This window comes from Uloborus diversus, unplaced genomic scaffold (genome assembly GCF_026930045.1).
Source record: "Uloborus diversus isolate 005 unplaced genomic scaffold, Udiv.v.3.1 scaffold_221, whole genome shotgun sequence".
NCBI lineage: Eukaryota > Metazoa > Arthropoda > Arachnida > Araneae > Uloboridae > Uloborus > Uloborus diversus.
Genome location: NW_026558375.1, coordinates 184,100 through 205,594, shown reverse-complemented (window position 1 = coordinate 205,594; position 21,495 = coordinate 184,100). Strand labels below are relative to the sequence as shown.

General features: G+C 34.5%; 1 protein-coding gene across 1 annotated transcript in view; it reads right to left on the bottom strand.

Moving 5' to 3' along the window:
* Positions 1 to 21,495, bottom strand: part of LOC129233170 (polyamine-transporting ATPase 13A3-like) — a gene marked incomplete at its 3' end in the record, with an annotated part of 47,313 nt that overhangs the window by 15,306 nt on the left and 10,512 nt on the right. Inside the window, 10 exon segments of the mRNA XM_054867238.1 lie at positions 1,446 to 1,590; positions 3,362 to 3,423; positions 5,552 to 5,740; positions 7,136 to 7,182; positions 7,262 to 7,372; positions 7,846 to 8,004; positions 11,271 to 11,399; positions 12,080 to 12,146; positions 18,024 to 18,158; positions 20,773 to 20,917. Coding sequence (XP_054723213.1) covers positions 1,446 to 1,590; positions 3,362 to 3,423; positions 5,552 to 5,740; positions 7,136 to 7,182; positions 7,262 to 7,372; positions 7,846 to 8,004; positions 11,271 to 11,399; positions 12,080 to 12,146; positions 18,024 to 18,158; positions 20,773 to 20,917 — 1,189 coding nt within the window.

The following is a 21,495-nucleotide window of genomic DNA, read 5'->3' as shown; positions in this document are numbered from 1 at the left end:
AAACATTACAATAATACCTTATTTTGAGCTCAGTTGCATCTATACAACCTGCTCTCAGCACAGCAAAATACTATATCATTGCTTTGGCTCCTTTTCCGGAACAAAAATATCGAAATTTTGATAGATGGGGAGTGGGACTTTATCCTGTGTTCTCTGAGCTTCAGAGCGGACTTTCATTCTAGTAGTGTTCATCAAAACTGAAGTTACTTATGCCTTATACCGCACAAGGATGCAAATTAAAATAGAGACACGTGTGTCTTCCATATCAACTGCATACTTGCATAATTGTGCGATATAACAATGTTATCATTTTTATTTTTTAGAAACAAAGATCTCTTTTTATTGAAAAAATGACTACTACGGCGATAGATTACTTCTGTAGCAGAACATTATATTACAGCGAAACCCCGGTTTTACGTTTATCAAGGGACTGAGTTAAAAAAAAAAAAAACGTAAAATACTGGACAATGTAAAATACCGGAAATAGATAGGAAGAAAAAATCAAATAGAAAGAAACTAAAGGTAGTAAAGATGAATCTTTTGAATGATACAATATCTATACCTCACGAAATGAACATTATTATATAAAGTATAACTCCGATTTAACGATACCCGATTTAACGATTTCCTCAATTTAATGATACATTTCACTCGTCCGGATTTGACTGCATTGAATATCTGTGCTTCTTGATTTAACGATATCCTTGATTTAACAATAACTTTTTCCAGTCCCTTGACAATCGCTAAACCGGGGTTATACTGTACATCATTTTAAATCATTTTAACACATTATTTGATAATCCTGGCGCTTAGGTTTAAAACAGTCCGTAATAGTGAATTGTTTTTAGTCATTGAGTTCAAAGTACATGCAGCATCTTTCAGGATTGAAATACTTTGCAAGCTTTTTTGTCTGGTCTTTATGAGGAAGAAATTCATCTTGTACTATTTGTAAGCTCTTCAATGCTATATAAAACGAAGGGATGTGCTTAACTTCCAGTTTTTCTTGTTCATTTTCATTGGTGGACGAACAGTCCACACGGACGGCTACGGATGGAGCAATAGCATTTCTGTTTTCATAGATTAACTTTATACAACGTGGATTATCTTTTAAAAAGCCCAAATGAAACACATTGCTAATTTCAGAACTTTTTTTTAAAAACTTCCCAGGAAAAGTGTAAGTATGCAGGAAATTCATAAATAACAAACTTTCAATCCGGATTAAATTAACACTGTCAGTTATACGGAAAAACTGGGAACGGATGAAAAAAAAACGTGAAATGCGGGAAAAACGTAGATTTGGTGGACTTTAAATCGCGTTTTCACTGTATTTTAAAATTCGAACACCACGATTTTTTTAAAAATGAAACACCACATTTTTAGAAAGAAAGGAAATATTATTATTTAGTGTAAAAAAATCGCATTAAAAAACATTAAAATATATTTACCCATCCGAGTGCTTCAAATATTTTCACATCCAGAGTGTGACCCAGTAATTTCCCTTCAACTTTGGTCAAAGAATGACAGGTTGCGATAGCTTGCACCAGTGGTGTATCCGGGAGCTGACTGAGGCGTTTTACAGCTCTTTCAAACCTGGAAGGATATAATATTTAAATTATCTGAGTGCTGTCACATTTAGTGCTGTAATATTTTAGACTTTTTACTTCCTTTTACAAAAAAAGGAAGTATTGTATTCGCGAAAAAAGTTTCACTTAAAAATCGGCCTTAATTTACATTTTGCTCACCCCCGAATGAATATTAATTTTTTTTTCAACCCGCCCACACGTGGATACATGCCTAAGAACGTATAAATACCTGAAGAATCAATTTTGACGACCCCCCCAGTTAGTTACAACGAGTTTTCTCGTGACGTCCGTATGTACGTATGTATGTGCGAATGTGTGTATGTATCTCACATAACTCAAGAACGGTATGTCCTAGAAAGTTAAAATTTCGCACATAGACTCCAAGCGGGGTCTAGTTGTGCACCTTCTCTTTTGGTTGCATTCGGATGTTCCGAAGGGGATCTTTTACACCTTTTTGGGGTAAAATCATTGTTAATTTCAATGTAAACTCAAGCGGTGCTATAATTTGGCAAACACTTCGCAACATATCGCCAAGCTTTTGGTCGCCAAATTTTGTCGCCAACTTGGCGACAAATTTGGCGGTTGTTTTTTTAAAAATCTGGTTACAATTTGACCATATTTAGTGAGTTAACCATTGAATCACATTAAAACTGCCAATATTGGGAAAATTTATCTAAATAAAACGTTTTCTTTGCTTCGGTTCGCAACAGACCTTGAATGAAAGTATTTAAAGTGTTTTTTTGCTCACTCCAAGGCACTATTATCATTAAATTGAAGTAAAAGGAAGTCATGTGATGCACACATCAGCTCGTTTATAATTAGTACTTCGGCAAAACAGAAGTTAAGTAGTGTGGCTCTGATAAGTTGAAGCTTGACCTTGACAATGCTTATTTCTTTTTCGGAGATGTGCTGTTGGCGCATATCTGAATTAGAATACTTTGGCCAAACTGGCGGTAAAAAAAAAGAAAGCAGATAAACTCAACACAAGAAGTATAACTTCGATTTAACGGTACCAGATTTAACAATTTCCTCAATTTTATGATAGATTCCACGAATTCAGATTTGACTGCATTGAACGTCTATGCTCCTCGATTTAATACTCTTTTTAATTCAACGATAACTTTTCCCAGTCACTTTACAACCGTTAAATCGGGGTTATATTGTATTGTGAAGGAAGAGCTTTAACTTTTTTGAGCCACACTATAACTCGCTGGAAGAAGCAATGCAATTCGTAGGCTAAGAAACTCATCGGGGAAGAGTGATTATAGTGAGACAAGGGGACAGTGAAACAGCAGCAATATACTTTCTGTTTGGATATTTACAGCCCGGTAAAACTTTTGAAAAGTCAAGTCGATATACCGTGAGCAATATTATATAAAAATGTTCTTTTTTTTTCTTTTCCTCGAATCTGAGATCTATGAAAACTAAGCCATTTCATTATTAATGGAATCAACATTTTACTCAATTTTTCCTCTTAGTTACTGATGTTATTATTATTATTTTTTTTTTTTAGAAACCACAACTGCTTGTGTTTCAACAAATTTTTCTACTTTTAGAACCTCACAAGTTACAATTTATAAAAATTTTGTTACCCCACTCTTCGCTTATTCATACAAACTTTTTAAAAATTAATTTTAATAACGGTTTGCTAGTCAGATACACTATCAGTTATTCCTAGCAATCATTTATTTAAAAATGAAAAAATAAATAAATAAAATGAAATAAAAATTCAATTTTCTACAAATAATAATAATAATAATAAAATAAAAATGTCATACCTTCCGTTTTCAACAGGAACTGCTCCGGATATATCTAAGCTGTCTTCGGTAAGTGTTCCTGTCTAAGAAAAGCAATTTTTAATTCTGTATGAAAGGAGAATTGTTGGGAATCAAGCAATTTAGTGGCGAACGTTTGTGGAAAAGTGGTGCAACTTGAAAATTACGGGTGATAAACGACACTCAACAGATGCAAATTTTCGGGACAATTGCAAAACTACTTATGTAAATACACTGTAAAAAAAATCCGGAAACGTTTCTGAGTATATCGTGCAGCTGCGGTTCATGAAATTTTCAAAAACGTTTCTGAGTATTTCGGAATTCTCTTTCTGTAATGTCCAGAAACGTGTCTGAGTATTTCGGAATCCTCTTTCAATGTTTCTGAGTATTTTGGAATACTCTTTCTGTAACTTTCAGAAACGTTTCTGAGTATTTCGGAATCCTCTTTCCGTAATTTCCAGAAATGTTTCTGAGTATTCTGTGCAGCTGTGGTTCATGAAAGTTTCGAAAACGTTTCCGAGTATTTCAGAATTCTCCAAACAATTTTCAAAAACGTTTCCGAGAATTTCGGAATCCTTTTTCCGTGATTTTTTCTAAAATATAATTCTTTACTATAGTATTGCATACCATATCAGTTTCAATTCTTTCATATATAAGAGCAATGAAACAAGCAATTTTAGAATCATTCGTGGATTTTTTTTTTTTCTCTGAATTTCTAATGACAAATAGCATGGTTAACAGCATAACATATGCAAATTTATAAATTTTTGAAAATTTCTGAAATAATATAGTAGTTTCATTCCTAATCACAAAATCGTCAGGGGAGGGGAGGGGGGTGCTTTCTCAAAAGTGGGATTGTTTGTTAAATAATCTTAAACTTCAGTTTTTCTCTCAATATTTTCAAGACAAAATTATCAACATATTGTATTTTTAATGCAGAACTTAAAAACATATCTTGTATCAAACTTGATAGCTTTTATTTTCGAATAAAATTTGACAGAACTTACCTACCCTTCGCGTTCCGGAATTCGTTCACCTCAAGTCAAATTCTCTGACGTACAAAGTGTACCGAAAAGTACCAACAGAGAAATTGGTGAGGTAAACTAATGTCAAGGTATTTTTTATTGTCAACCACATTTAACAAAATGAATAAGCACATGAATTAATTGCATAACTATGTTGCTTACTAATAGATAACTGGGTCATTTTCTAATGGTATAATTTTTTTTTAAATGAATGAATAAATTATAATAAAAAAAGATAAATAATACTGGCACATTTTTTGTGAAGCATATTACAATACCAGAAAACATTTGCATTACCATATTTTAAATGAATTAAACAATTGATTTTTTTTTCTTTTTGAACCAAAATGTATGTACATCCAAGTATTTCGAAATAACTTTTCTGTGATTGCTTCTCAAATGTAAATCTTATTTCTTTTGCGTAATTAATCAGTTTCAGTTGGTTACAACAAATAGTACACCGTGCACATAGGTATGTAGGATAACTTTAAATTAATTCGATAAACCCAAAAACAGTTACAATTGGAGCCTCATCAAATGCAAATCAACAAAAATATAAATGTATGTAACAACATGTTTTAAAATATTCATTAATACTTACAAGCGAACATGAGCGAAAGAAAATCTAAGTACCTCCATTACAACTGAATAAGTAATCCAAAGAGTTTCGTTTCATTAAGTATAAACGTGTTGAAACTATTCACGCTTGAACACACAATATATATCTAATTATAGTAGCGCTGGAAATTGTAAAGAAGCAAATGGTTATTAACTAACTTAATAGCTGCGTACATCGTCTAAAAAATCAAGGGCAGTCCAAAATGCAAAGGAGTAAAATTAGTTTCGACACATTTTGCTACTCTCTAGACAAGAAATAACAAGCAATCCAACGCCAAACAGTTGCTGACTGCAGCAACCATAGATAAAGAAAAAAAATATTTCCGTCTCATTGGCGCTCGTGTTGGAAGGATGAAATACGTTTCGAAGCGTTGCGTCATCACTTCCGCTTCTAGATTTCTTGAAATAACAAAAAGCTTTCTGAATAATGAGGAGTTCGCTATTGGATGAAGGATTCCTACTATTTCGGAAACGTTTCCGATATATCCAGAAACGTTTCCGAAATTTGTTACAGTGTAGAAATACATTAAAGAACGTATAATATTGTCACCTTGTCAAAGCATACAACGTCCAGCCCACCACAAAAGTTGATATATCTAGAATTAAGACAAAAAATTCCATGTTTCCGTAATCGTCTTTGAGCGTGAGCATTGATGCTTGTCAGTACCGCTGGCAATACAGGTGGCACCAAAAACGTCAGGACATCCACTACTATAATAACGGTATCCTTAACGTATGCCTGGAATAAGAATCATAAGTTATTTTTTAAATAGGTCACATCATATTTTTTATCTATTATTCCTCTCTATTTCTTCATAAATGTAAAAATGCGAGTAAAGTGTTTACTAAAACTATAATCTATAATAGAGAAAATGAGGCACTATAAGAAGGAGTCATTCAAATCAAGTCCTATTGCAGTTGGAATGTTATCTCGCGGAGCAGAATTGCATTCAGCGACGAATCTCGCTTTAAAATAAGCCCCAACGACCAGCACTTGCTGACTCTAAATACTACCTGAAAACAAAGGTTTATTAACGTTTAAATGAATTGAGTTGCCTTAAAAGTAGTATTATAAATGTGTTCCATTACTTCCAGTATTACTTTCCCGTTTTTGAACAATTCTCCCGAAGAAGAAAGAAATACGATTTCAAGATCAGACCTCATCTTACCAGAGACATACTTTACGTCCCGTGGGGCTGTTTTTTATTTCATGGACCCCCGAACTTACATTCAAGCAATTTAAAGTTCGTCTTGATGCGATTCCAAACATAGCTCGTTTGAACTTAAACAGGTATTTAGAACCATCCCCAGATTGTGCCAATTTAACTTGCCCATCGGAGCATGTTTCCAGCATGTTAAGCAGTTCTGCAGAAGAACATCTGCAAATTTCACCAATCAATGCGCAGCCAGATTGCATCAGGACCAGAGATGAGCCAACATATCGTTGCTTTTATTCACGTAAATTACTTTCAACTAAAACAAAAGACATTTAACGAGATTGAAGTCCCGTGCAAATGAAAAAAAATCTGCCAAATACTTAAAAAAAATTAATAAATAAAATAAATTGCAAAAATTGCAAAACCAAAAGAATAAAACAGTCGATTAGAGGAAATTAAAAGTTCTGTTAAAACGTCAATTATCCAACAACTAATTAAGCAACAGTAAATGCTCCATTAAATGTAAAACAGTGTCCGCCAAATAGATATGTCAAAAAAATTTAAAAAAAAAAAAAAAAAAACGAAAAAAAAAAAAAAAAAAAACAATGAACGTTCCTTTAGAATGTAAAATAAGGAGCAAACAAAGTGGTTACGAAAACGATATTTTTTTTGTTTACCCCAAGTTGGAATGTAAATATGTCGCCAAGTCTATTCCATAATACTACTATTTTCGGATGGATAAAATAAGTATGAAATACAGTGGCCGCCGCTTATACGAATCAAGTTTGTTCTAAACTGTTTCCATTCCATAAAGCGACTGATTCAATAAAGCGGCTAATTCAGTAAAGCAGGATTTTGTACTGTTTTTGACATCTTGATTCATTTAAGCGGTTGTTTCAATTAATCACTGATTCAATTAACCGGTTTTCACTGTACGACGTTTTAAACTTTAAAATTACAAAGACAAATGTTCTTACACCCAAGTCAATCCATATTATTGCTGTATAAACCATCGGTGGAATTCCTGGGGGAAAAAAAAAAAAAAAAATTAAAGACCTATAAAAAGTTTTATGTTATGGGGTAAGAAACTAGAAAATTCTTACCTAGAACAAAAAATATGATCATGCATTTGAACAGGTCCGTGTAAAGCTTGAAATTAACAGGTTTTGGAAAGAGAATGGCTCGCACAAGTTCTCCTTTAGCTGTTGAGAATCCTGTATAAACACCGTCAAAAATGTTTAAAATGTAACAAAAATTTAAATGAAAATGATTAATGATAATATTTTATACTTATTAATTAATAATTTTCTATTAACACATGCATATTAAGAACCGAAGATTTTTGTCGTATTTATTTAGTTTAAATTCCTCACATCAGATCTTGTTGCACATACTACTCGAATAAAAAACTTATGTCTAAAATAGCTGAAGTGCAGCAATGTTTTTTTTTTTTTTTTTTGAAGTCAAATTTTCTAAAAAGTTTGAAATAGTGCAAATTTACCTCACATGGTTCAAAGTTACCTTTAAGAAATGTACCTTTTTTTTTTTTGCAAATTCTTCTCTTTTTTTCCCCATCAATATTCTTACATGGAATATACTTTAAGTTAAAATGTATACTTTTCAGGTTAAATGTTGAAAACGAACTGGTGTATTAATTCAATATTTAAAGAAAATGCTTTGGACTCACCAGTTCTGTAAACAACTGCTTTGATCCCAGAGCCATCTGTGTCCCGACTGTGAAGTACTTGCGTTCCACAAAAAAGAGTGCTTCTCTTGTTCGTCATGGTATCAAATTTACTAGACATGTCATTGCTTACGGGTACCTTGGTAATTGGTGTACTTTCGCCTGTAAAAAGAAAATACAATTTCTTTAAATGAAAAAAGAGGCATTCAAAAAATCATGTTTACTTCATTTTTGTAAATGGTCATTTTTATGCAGGATGGAGTTCCGGTTTCAACATAAGACAGGCTTAAATGATATGTAGTAAAATGAAAGAAAAAAAAAACAGTAGCAAATTACTGTAAAACACAATAGAAGAAAAGAAAATTAAAGAATATTGAAAATCAAAAATTGAGTATTGACCAATAAAAAAAAAAAACGTTAGTAAAAAATCATAGGATACAAATTTACTACTGCGGTACAGATGATAATCAAGACGGTTCGTTCTTCATCACCAGATTCCTGCCTTTTCTAGAACCTTTTTTTTTCTTCGTTTTTTGTTCCTTTTAATTACTTATAGTGTGTTAATTACTTATAGTTATTGTGCTATATTGGCAATTCAGAAAGTTGATTGCAAAACAAAAATCATTAACAATATCATTTATTTTTAACTCATTAGTCGGAACATCTGTCTCATACCGCAATAAAGCTCAAGTAGAATAGATGACAAAAAAAAAAAAAAAAAAATTGAACTATGACATCTTGAATTCAAATTATGTTTTTCGCAATCACGAGTGTGTGTGTGTGTATGTAGGAGTGTGTTTGTGTGTGTGGGGGGGGGTATGTTTGTTTGTGCGTGAGGGTATGTGTATGTGTGTATAGGTATGTGTATGGGGTAGTTGTGTGTATGTGTAGGTGTGTATGTGTTTGTGTGTGTATGTGTGTGCGTATGCGTGTGTGTAAGTGTGTGTATGTATGCGTGTGTGTGTAGGATATGGACGCAACCTGGAGATGGTTTTCGCTAGAGGAGTAGCAACGGGAGGCCGTCCGACGGTGGTGCTGCACAGGGAGACGGGGGGAAAATAAAATCATAGGACATCAAAACAGTCAAGTGAGAAAAATAAGCAATCGTGATTGCTCAGAAAAAGAAAAAAAAAAATATATATATTAATTTGAATTTTTGGCATCTTGAATTCAAATTATGTTTTTCGCAATCACGAGCGTGTGTGTGGATGAATGTGCGTGTGTGTTTGTGTAGGCGCATGTGTGTGTATGTATGCAAGTGTGTGCGTGTTGTGTATGCAGTGCTGTGTGTGTACGCGCGTGTGTGTGTGTGTGTGTATGTATGTAGGCATATGTGTTTGTGTCTGTGTGCAGGCATGAGTGTGTGTATGTGCATGTGTGTGTGTGTGTGTGTAGGAGTGTGTGTTTGTGTCTGTGCGCAGGCATGAGTGTGTGTATGTGTGTGTAGGCGTGTGTGTGTAGGATATCGACGCAACCTGGAGACGGTTTTCGCAAGAGGAGCAGCATCGTGAGGCCGGTCGACGCGACGGTGGTGCTGGCAGAGGGAGGTGGTAGAAAAATAAAATCATAGGAATTCGAAACAGTCAAATGAGAACAATAAGCAATCATGATCGCTCAAAAATGAATAAATAAAATAAATAAATAAATAAAAGTTTTGCCATAACTATGCTTTACCTTCCGACGTCACACAGTGGGGCGGAAATGCCAAACAGCGCTTATTTTCCCCCCCTCCATTCAACCAATTGCGGATTAATAAATTTGTACATGTATACCACCTAGGCAATCAGAACTGGAATTTTAGAGCTCTTCGTCCACTACAAAGCTAAAGGGAGCCTTAAGACGGTGAAGAACCGTGAGTGCGGAATTAAAAAAAAAAAAAAACTGCTTTTAAGCAGTCTATATATGTTTTTTCTTATTAAAGACGGGTATATTTAATTTCTCTCGTGTCCAACGATAGTAAAAAGACGAAAAAAATGACCAATCAAATATTGAAACCGAAAATCGGTTTCCATCATCACCAAAAACAAGGGTATTCAAGGTTTTTTTTTTTTTCAAAACACTCCACAAAATAATATACTCTTATGTAGGGGAGACTGTGGTAATGGCGGTCAGCGGGTAATGGAATTATGATTTCTTGTAAAGTGAATAACCCAGATTTAAACTGATTGGTGCTGCCATTTCAAGGCAGTTTATAGATATACTACCGAAGCGCTGGCCTTCTTGCCTGTCGTCGTTTGCCTGTTTCGTCTTATAAGAAAGAGAACAGTTTAATCCTCTATCAGTTCTTACTGTTTACCTTTCTTGGAACGAAACTGATGTCACAAAAACAAGGTAAGCCATATTGTTGTACCACGTAGTGTTTTATTAACGTTTTAAGCATTGGCATTTGTTTTTTTAGCCGTTGAATGAAAACATGCGGTAGGGGTAATGGTGGTCACCACACTCGGGGTAATGGCGGTGCACCCTGAGAGGTATTTATGATGATCACTTTAATATGAGGGGCGACACTGGTGAAAAAAGGTTGAGCTGCAATGCTCTCAGGGTTCGTACGCTCTTTCAAAACTCCTCCAATGCTCCTTCATTTAGGAAATTTTTTTGAAGGGCCCTTCAAACTCCTTCAATTTGGTTTTAACTCCTTCAAAACTCCTTCCTTTTTAATTAAAGGCTACATAATTTTCCTCTATGACAGTCATTTAAAATACTTCATATAACCCTAATGGTGGACCATGTAGAAGCAAAACTTCAAGAAAATAAGATCAGGTAGTTATTTTATCACTCGTCTGTAATAACGCTTGCTACACTTTTTCTTGGTGAAGAAAAACTGCTTGTTGATAATGCTTTATCATTAATTAGACTTTCTGATGATGATGAAGTTAAGCTAGCGAGTTTTTACTGTGCTATATCAAAAAAATGTGAATTACCTAATTGGTCTATTTGGTAAACCCACCTAGCATATAAATTGATTTCATGGACACTTCATGGCACCCCTCACTTCTTCCTATAGCAATGTACCTTAAGGTGCCATGGCACCCAGTTAGGAGAAAAGGGGGGAAAGGGCAGACAGGTTCATAAAACTGTGACAAGGAGAAGAGAAAGGGTGATAAAAAGTGATATCACACAGTTATTATAGCAGAATGATATTTAAGGACAGCCCAAAAGTACTCCTTCAAAATCTCATTTTACTCCTTCAAAACTCCTCCAAAACTCCTTCATTTTATTTGTGAATTTGAGTACGAACCCTGGCTCTACATTAATGCGTGTTTTTATCAATGGATCAATGTAAACTCAACATGTGCTAGTTACATTCCTTTGTCAAAACAGGTTTTTTTTTGATAAATCAAATTTGTTTGTTTAGAGGTTCATTTTTAATATGAACCATTCTGAGAACTTAAAGAGAGTAAATAAACAATAAAAACTAAGTATTCTACCTGTTAGCATGCTTTCATTCACCACGCAGTTGCCAGACAAAAGAACTGCGTCGCAAACCATCGTGAATTCAGACTGCGGTAAAAGTATTACATCTCCAGGTACTAGATCTTCCGAATTCTTTTGAACCTCTGCAAAAAAGAAAACATGGCTGTGCTCGTACATCGTCATCACAAGTCACTGCAATGAATATTTTTGCTAATTCTAAAAAAATTCGCAATGGGGGTGCTTGTTTCAGTCAGAAATACTATTTTCGTTAGTAAAATTAATAGAATGATAATATAAAAAAAAACGCATGCAGCCAGATAATACTTGTTTTTAAATTAATTTTTTTAATGAATTTAAAAAAAAAAATAGAAAAATGAAAAAGATCCTGTCATGGAAGTAACGCGAGTGATCCTGCATGTGTTAGTGTCTCTCAAAGAACTACAAAGAAAAATAATGAATATATGAGAAATTCTATCATACCAGCTCTGTTGTATAAACACTAAGTTATTGTATGTTTTCTCTAAGCACGATGTGCATATGTATCGAAATAAGTACACATTAAACTTATTATACATTCGTCTATCACAGGAAAAAAGTACTTTTTAATCTATGAAACCTAACCCCTGTTTTAATGCTAATATTAACCTTAGTTTAAGAGGCTTTGATTCATGCGGCATTTTCGTGGAACGTAATCCCAGCGCTAAACGAGGGTCTACTGTAATTAAATTTCAGGGTGGAGTAATTTCATTTTGACTTTTAATTAAAAAACTACATTACACAAAATTCATGTATTGTTCATATTGACAAAAAGACCTTTACTCACCTTTCCCATCCCTCAGTACGGATACAATGGCGTCAGTTCTAACAGCATCTCTTAAAGCCCGGCTTTGCTGAAATGAGAAATAGCATAAATGAGAGCAATAAATAACCTTAAGAGTTAAGTGGTGCATTGATTTGCAAGTTGGAGATAAGTGCATAGACAGGGAGAATAGTGCGAAAACAGCACTATAGTTTCTGTTTGGATACTTCCAGCTTGGCAAAACTTTTGAAAAGCCTGGTCAACAAACTGTGAACGATATCTTAGAAATAAGAAAAAAAAAAAAAAAATTAGACAGTCATGGGACTGCCGACAGAAGTGAAAACTTAAAACTACAAAATCAGTAATGTCGTATGTTTGTGTACGCGCGCGCGCGCGCGTGTGTGTGTGTTTAATTTTCATTTAAAAATAAATGTAGTTTCAAAAACTAAAATTTTATAACTTGTGAATTAAAAATATCAACTACAGTCTAGTTTTTATGTTTATCGGCAATCCGAGCATCAATCGTGGGTATTGCCGGCAATGAGGCGGATGACTCAGCTATTAGAGCTGCATGTGCCGTGGTCGATGATCTTGTTCCTTTCGATAACATTGAAAATTCAATTAGGGACTGTCTTAACAACTATTGGCAGCGGTACTGGGATGGAGAAACGCAAAATAAATTGATATCCATCCAACATTCGAAGAAAGGCTTCAAGTCATCAAAGTTCACCAGGGGGAAGAAAACAAGTTGTAATAGCCCGTTTTCGTGTTGGTCACACAAGATTCACTCATAAGCAATATCTGTCTGATCAATCAGGCATATCTGTCTGAGCGGTTGTTTCATGCGATGTCAATCAGACAGTGTTGCATATCCTCTCCGATTGTCCAAATTTCAATCATGTTCGTTTAAAATTCTTTAATCAGTTCCATTCATCTTTGAAGGAACTGCTACGCGACTTACCTCATCCAAAATTGTTCCCATTCCTTCAGGAGAATGGATTTCTTTCTGTAATTTACTGTTCGTCCTTTTGTTCTTGTTTTCGTCTGGTCTTTATTCTGTTAAAAATGTTTTAAAGTTGTTCAAAATTATTTTTTTTTCCCTTTTGGCTTGTTTTTTCAAAATTTAAAACTTCTTTTATGTGTTTATTTCGGCTAAACTCTTCAAAATTCTAGAAGTTTTGTGTCCTTTACTCTCAACGAAATTTCCTTTTTTTGGCATTTTTTCTGTTTATCGACAATTGTTTGGCGTAGTATAGCCTACTAAGGCTCTTGCGTTAAAAATGTTTTAATGTTGTTCAAAATTATTTTTGTTTTTCCTTTCGGCTCGTTTTTCAAAATTTAACACTTCGTTTATGTGTTTATTTCGGCTAAACTCTTCAAAATTCTAGAAGTTTTGTGTCCTTTACTCTGAATAAAATTTCCTTTTTTTTTGGCATTTTTTCTATTTATCGACAATTGTTTGGCGCAGTATAGCATACTAAGGCTCTTGTGCCAATAAATTCAATACAACCAACCGACCAAAAGAAATTCTCGTATTGCGCTGGAAGACTCATCCGGTGAAATATAAACCGCAGCATGAAGAATCATCTGCTTTTTTCCGAGCGGCAACGCCAAACGCAATGTCTAACCGATATCAGAAAAATTGTTTTTTCTCACCTCAAAAATACCCAGCGCTCCTAAAGAAGTTTTCATTTCAAAAATAGTATATAAGGATGAGGATCGAACTGACGATCGGCTGCTTGTTTGGGTCTTGACAACTGACGCGCTGCCGATCGTGCCATTGAGCCTCGTAATATGAACGAAACAATCGCACGTAAATGAGCAGAGAGAAGCTGCGCATGCGCTGTATTCCAAATGTTGGTGAAGAGCAGTCTTTCGGTGTCGTGAAATGAATGGTTTTCACGTCCTCAAAAATGCTCAACGCGCCTAAAGAAGTTTTCACTTCAAAAAGTAGGCTTTTAAGTCTCATGCAAGAAAAAAAATTCTGTCATCAGAGTTTGAACCCATCGAAGTAAATTTATCTCCATTGTATGTTGCATTATTTTTAAACTGCTAGAAAAACTTTACAGATTGGTGTTACTAACCTTAATTTAGCTTATTAACTAACGTTCATTTTAGCAGTAGAATGATGTTGTTAATTTTCTCTGTCTAAGAATGGCATTGAGTTTATATTTTGCAATGAGGGAACTGTGCAGCACAATTTATTCGTTGCTCACTGCTTCCATGGAACTTTTTTAATAAAAGTGGAGAACTTATACATTGAACTACATTTAATTGAAGATAGCCTATTGATGAAAATAATAATAAAATAAGTTTGAAAGCCTTGCATCAACAAAATAAGGATGCTTGAATGAAATTATGACTTTTATTGCTATTCAATATCACATAAATATTTCCATTTCGTACTTATTTTATTCATATATATATATTTTTATAGTTTCATTGCATTATGCTAAATCTCGAGGTTTTAAAATAGATGCAGTACCAGGGAGAATTAAGGGGGCCGCAGGTTGTTTAGTTGGTGAAAATGGGGGTCAAGACGCAAAAAAGGTTGGGAACCGCCTTAGATCATCAGTTCTAGAGAAAATTGGGACAAATTTCATCCTTATTTTGCAGGAAAATAGCCCTTTCGAATGACATGAAAGTTACAGAAATTATTTCATGACTCTATTAAGTAATGTATATGAAATTTTAGCCAAAAGAAATAATTGCTAAAAAAACTAACTCAAAATTTAAAAAAAAAAAGAATAAAAACAAAAAACGCTTTGAGGTGCAAACCCCCGGTTTCTGCAATAATTTTGGTCAAATTTCAAGACTATAGGTGCTATGGGGTCTCCTGAACATGGGACAGCCACAGACACAATTTCTTTGACGAAACGGTACTTTATTATACTATACAAATACAAGGATACATACAAGATAGAGATACACGAGATACAATAGAGATAATTACTAGGACTCGACCGATGCATCGGCCTGGCCGATGCATCGGCGCCGATGGTTCAACAATTTAGCCATCGGCATCGGCGGCCGATGCTAAATTGCAAGAAACATCGGCCCATCGGCCTTAAAAACTTCGAAAAGCCGATGGAATTGGCCGATGTTTTTGAAAAAAAAAAAAAAAGACCTTCGATGTTTTACCTTTTAATACAAAGTAAAGGTTGTTTTCATATAAAATTGTTTACTAAATTTCAGTATGAATTTTTATTTGGGTCACCCCTGAAATAGTTTTTAATACTGCATTCAGGTACCAAACAAGTTAATTATTGCGTTGTTTCTTGCTGCTGGATGTACGTAGTATCTCTCATAAGTCATAACTCCAAAATGGTAAACTGTAGAAGGATAAGTTTTCGCGTGTGTGGTGTGCGTACGTTCCAGTTGTGCACTTCCCTTTTTGTTTTCGATCGGGTGTTCTGAAAAGCCTGTTTACTCATTTTTTGTGGCTATTAATTACTTATTTCAATGCAAAACTAAGATAGCGTCTCAGACTGACGGTCATTTGGTGATATATTGCCGAATTGGAGACTATGGAAACAAATATGAGATGGCAAAACCCCGCTATTCATTTTAAAACACTCTATATTTTAAATCCGCCACTGCAAGCCAATACAAACTCGGGTGCAAGTTTCGGAAGGGTTTTTTTGCTCAATGTTTATGATTATTTTGAACTTTATTTTTTACGACTATTTTGAATTTCCGAGAACACTTGTGTGCCCCTCCTCCCACTCCCTCAATTTCTGAAATTAAACTCTAGTTATACTCCTGAGTAGTTTAAAACTAACACCATTCATAAAATTAGAGATTTTTTTTTCAAACTTTATCTATTGTTTAGAAAGAATTTAGAGCATTAATTTAAGAAATTGATTAAAGAAAGACGTTTTGAATGGTGACACAATTCGGAAATCGAAGGGACTTTTGAATTTTTTCTTCGGAAGTGCTGAAATAGATTCAGAAACTCTTCCGAGGTGTTGGTTTTAGCGGTTCTGTACTACAAATATTAGGCCGAGGTTGGGGCCGAAGTGTGAGTTACTGCAAAATCAGAGGGTGCCCCCCCCCCCTCCATTTCGTAATGCACCATCTTTTTTGTATCATTAATAGCGATCGATTTTTTTTCTGTTGTAACTATTTTTATGTATTTATATAAAATCAATGAATAAGTTATTTTCGTTTTTTATAGAAAAGTTTCAAGGATTTTCTATTATGCAATTTTTTAAATTTCAGAAAATTACTGTTAAATTGAACAATTTAATTTGAACTTGTTTGTAAAGCTTCATAAAAGATTAAACAATCTAATTGTTCAATATTATGTATGCAAACATCAGATCAAGCAGTCATATGTATTCAGTTATTAACTTTGTGTAAATATTGATTTTGTTTATAGCTGCGTTTTAAGAACCTCGCTCTTTTCATGGCAATTTTTTTTCCAGCAAAATTTATGTCACTGTTTTAGTTTTTTGAAAAATGCAAAATTTTCTATTCATAAATTTTAAATAAGAAAAAAATATTTCTTTTATGATTTAGTATTGTAATTTATCTGTTATCTTTTTTTTTTAATTTGATGACTAAAAAATGTCTACTTGCAATCTTTCCAATTTAATTGCGTAATTTGTTGACGGTTTCATAGTTTTATTCTTAGTTTTTTTTGAATGATTTAACAACATAATTTAATGTTTTTTAACTATGTTTAGTGAACTTAAATCCATACATCATTACAATATTACTGAAATCTTAGTTATACGTTCAATTAAAAAAAAAATGAGTTGTTTATTAAACAGTCTTTTTGTTTTTCTTCCTTTTTTCTTTCTTTCTTTCTTTTTTTTTTGGCTGTTGTTCTTTATCTTTCATTGTACAGCAGTCAAAAAAGGAGAAGCATAACTACACCCTATATAGATTGTGCGTAGTACGATCCAAAAGTTCGAGACAAGCTGTATAAAACCTTACCCAGAATAGTTCACATTACAGAAGCACATCCACCTTCAAAAGTTTACCTTGAGGGACTATGTACTTCTGCCAGTGTTCATATAACTTTTGGAAACACTTCTGAAAGCCATTTTTCGCTACCTTCTATGATGCAGCTTTATCTTCTCCTGACGGAGGAAAGCATCGTCCATGCAAATGTTTTTTTGCTGGGAACAGGTAAAAGTCACACGGAGCTAAGTCCGACGAAACGTTATGTTATTTGTTTGTCATATCAGAGTATTGACCAATCGAACCGTGCATCCTCAACATGAAAGTCGCCTTCTTCCCTACGATGAAGTTAAAGCAGCAGCGCAAGAGGCCTTACAGGAGGTTGCGAAAATGTCTTCCAGGAGCGCTTCTAAAAGCTATACGAACATTGGAAAAAGTGCATAGTCGTTCAAGGTGACTATTTTGTAGATAGATTTGCTTCGGTAATGTGAACTATTCAGGGTAAGGTTTTATACAACTTGTCCTCTAACCTTTAGATCATACTACGTACGTATGAGTTTTCAACTTACTATTTCATAACGTTTTTGAGTGACGTAAGTTTACGCGCATGAAGACATCACAAGAGATTTGCGATAATTAACTGAGGAAGCGTTCAAAATGGATATTTCGGTCATCTACATGTTCTTAGGTACATATGCATGTACAGATGTGCCGAAAAAACTTGTGAAGTTAAAATTGGGTGATCGTAAAATAAAAATTTAGGTGAAAATCTGATTTTTTTTAAAAATTTTTTGTGATTGCAATTCCTTATTCGTAGAAAGGAAGTAAAGTGAAATGAATCAATCATCCTTTAAATCTCTGACAATTTTATTAATTTATTTCTGTTTGATTTTTTTTTTTTCCATCGGCCAACGGCATCGGCCATCGGCCATCGGCCATTTCGAGGAAAACAATCGGCCATCGGCCATCGGCCATCTTTGAACAACCGGCCAACATTCGGCATCGGCCCATCGGCCAAAAAATGCCATCGGTCGAGCCCTAATAATTACTATTGACTTACTTTTCTTGTCTCCCAAACAGTTGCAGCGATTGATATAATGGATAAGAGAACGATGCACAATGCGAATTGGTAGTAGACTTGAATCATCCAAACAATGACAATGAACATTTGATAAATGTAGAACGGACTTCGAATCTGAAATGTAATAAGAAAAATGTTGCAGTATTGTAAAACAAGTTGAAAGTGCGGGAAAAAAAACCTAGTCGTGTGAAACATTTTTTTTCTGTGTAGGATTTTTCGCGGCAAAAACATAAAAAGTGAGACTTTCATGTTATTTCTATTAAACTTGTCTTTAGTACCAAGATACGACGAAAATCTTATGTGCAGCAAACTTGTAGGGTTAAAAAAATATGCAATTATGAGCGGTATTTATTGATTTGTAAATAATTCTGTTAGTATAATTTCTCACGTGTTTTTTCCATACTTACGCCATCGTCAAATTTCAGGTTTAAATTTTTAGTAACAACTTTCAGTCGAGAATTTGATGCCTTTTATTCTTAAGGGAAAAAAAAAGACTGTAAACGCACTTGAAATCAATACTTACAAAATTTAGCCTTAAATTGCTTTGATCAAATGAATATTGAGGAATTATCTTTTTGTTAGTTTTTCGGAAGAGTTACATATTTAATTATTTAAAGTTTGTTCAATACATGAATACTAGTTGCACACTCTTTATGTATAATCGTTTATATTAATACGTGTATTATGTATTTGTTACTGTTACTTGAACTTCAATCTTTTGCGATGAAGGATAATATTTGAGTCGATTATAAAAACCAAATCAATCTATCAATTTTCTTTTTTTTTTTTTTTTCATAGCTTAATGCTTCGGAACCTATACTTATTATGCCACAAAGCAATTTGGAATGAATTCATCTCAATCAGGTCGAAAACCGCTGCCAAAAACCAGCTTTACTTCAAAACCAGCTAAATTCAGACTTTAACCGTTTTTTCCCCTGAAAACGTAAGGGTAACATAAACAACACTATTATAATACATTTTTTGATCAACTTATTTTTTTTTAATTGCGCAGGCTAGTACGAACATGTCGTTAAAGTGAGAAACTACGTAAATTTTATTGGAATTTGAATGAAAAATCAAAAAAAAAAAAAAAAAAAAAACGTCGTTTTACTACAAAACCAGTTCGATCCACATTATTTTTATCTGTAAATTCGAACTAGATACTACTGCTAATCTAAAACAGAAAAAAAAAAAAAAGTTGTGCACCGAATGTTATTCAAACGAAGAAAAAAAAAAACGTTTGGAAGAATAAAACAGGCAGAGCGTAAAATGTTTTTTTTTTTTTAAATTTATTTTTCCGAGTTTTGAAAAAATAAATTGAGCTGGTTTTAACACTAAACGATTCATTTTATCTTTGGCGGAACAACAACTATAGACTAATAGGAAGACAAATGGCTGCAAAAACGATTTCAGTCATTTATGTCCCCTAACCGCCATCCTCATAAGCCTAGTAAACTCTTTGGGAAACCATAAGATAGTGTAATAATAAATGAAATTTAAACAAATAGCAATCGAAAGAGCATAGTAAACTGTATTTCTAGACGCATAAATTATTTGCCCTCGTATCCCTGTTGTCGAAATAGAAGGACATAAATTCCGCCAAAATTTTAAGAGAAGTTGCCAAATTTAGCGGTTTTCAATGAGCAATGGAATACATCTTTCACACGCTTTGCAGATAGATGTCCTGCCACATGCAGGTGGTGAAATCGCGTGGTAGCTTCAATTTCTCACCAAGTCTTTAAATGTGGCGCTTTTCTTAACATTTCGGCAGTTTTTCAGACTTCATATCTCGAGGGCATACCTCGAGGGCAAACGGAGGCACGAGGGCAAATAACTTTTGGGTCAAAAAAATGTCTCAATATTCTGTTTCGAATGCTATCTACTTCAACTTTTTAAGAATTATTACACTATTTGTGTGGTTCCCTAGTTAGTCACATAGCTTGCGTTCGACGAGCTCAACCGGTAGCTACCGGTTAACCGATCACGTGACAGCTAATGATCACGTGCTTCAATCAACCAATCAACAGCTTAAAACAGTAACCGGTGCGGTAACCGGTAGATGATAGAACGCTGCGGTTAGTACCGGTTACTCACCGGTCGACCGGTTAGGTTCGTCGAACGCAACCAAACTAGAATCGCCGATCGAAGCCTTCTGATTGGTCGACTGAGATACTTTCAGGTGACGTCAAAAATGATGTTTTCCTTTTGACACGTGATTCGAGCAGGCCCCACTAAATTTCACTTACGCTTATAGGTCGTGACAATCGCTGAAACTCATGGCAACAAAAAGGGGCACTACAGGAAACCCCAGTTTTCCAATACGTTGCCATGACTGGTGCTGCACGGGGTTCCGTTCAGCGCCTCTTGCGGTCAAAATGGGCTACATCCAATCAAAAATAAACCAACTCCGCAACTTGTCATTGATTGGTGGATGCTCAGAACAGATTATCGTTGCATAGGTTTAACACAGAAAAGTGATAAACTGTCAAGGCCCGAAAGCGTCAGCGCCATCTAGTGACGCCATGCTCAAAGTCACATGTCGAATAGAAAAGTGTTCTTCTCGGGGCGTGAAAGTATCCCATAAGGCTTTTATCGACGGTTTCGGTTGACTGAAACTCATACTCAGCTGGTGAATATGGCCGTATAAGTCATAAAATTTCTTTTAACTGTCCTGCAAGACCGTGGGTAAATTTCATCGAGACAAAGTAACGTACATTAAAAGTCTTACTTCTCTAAGTATTAAATTGCAGATAGGTTTGACTTCAACATGTATGGAATTTTTTCCGAAATACTGCAGTCGGAAAACAGCTTCTGTCGTGTGCAGTCCATCCCCGAGGCTATGAAACTTGGCGCAATTTTGTACCTCCAAGCCTCTAGTAGAAAAAAAGAATTTCTTAGATTTCTTTAATATATTTTACCATCTTTACAAATGCATACGAGTAAGACTAAAAAGGTATGAATTTTTAACCCTTAGTTTCACAAAACATACCTTTTATTTTTGGTTGTTCATAGTGAAATTCAAAACGTGCTTGCTTATTGTCCAATATTATGAAAAAAACTATAAAAATGTACTGGGTGCAGAAATGAAGAGAGGAAATACTTAAGTGACTCGAACAGAAATTAATCAAGGGTTGGGAAATGTGGGGCAAAGTCAAGGGCGGATTCAGAAAATTTTCAAGGGAGGGTTCATTGATTTTCATTACTTACTTTTTACTATGTATGCTGGTTTTAAAATGTTGGTCACAAAGGTTTTGGACTTTAATTTTGAAAAAGTTCCGTGATAGGGTCTCGAACTCAAACCCCCCATCCCCCAACATCAATGAAACTCATCTAAATTTTGTATTTCTGAAATTCATTTTCGAAATATTACCGGTGGAGAGTCCTTCAAGGGAGGGGCGATCGCCTCATCGTCCCTCCCTTGTATCCGTCCCTGGACAAAGTGAAATGGTGA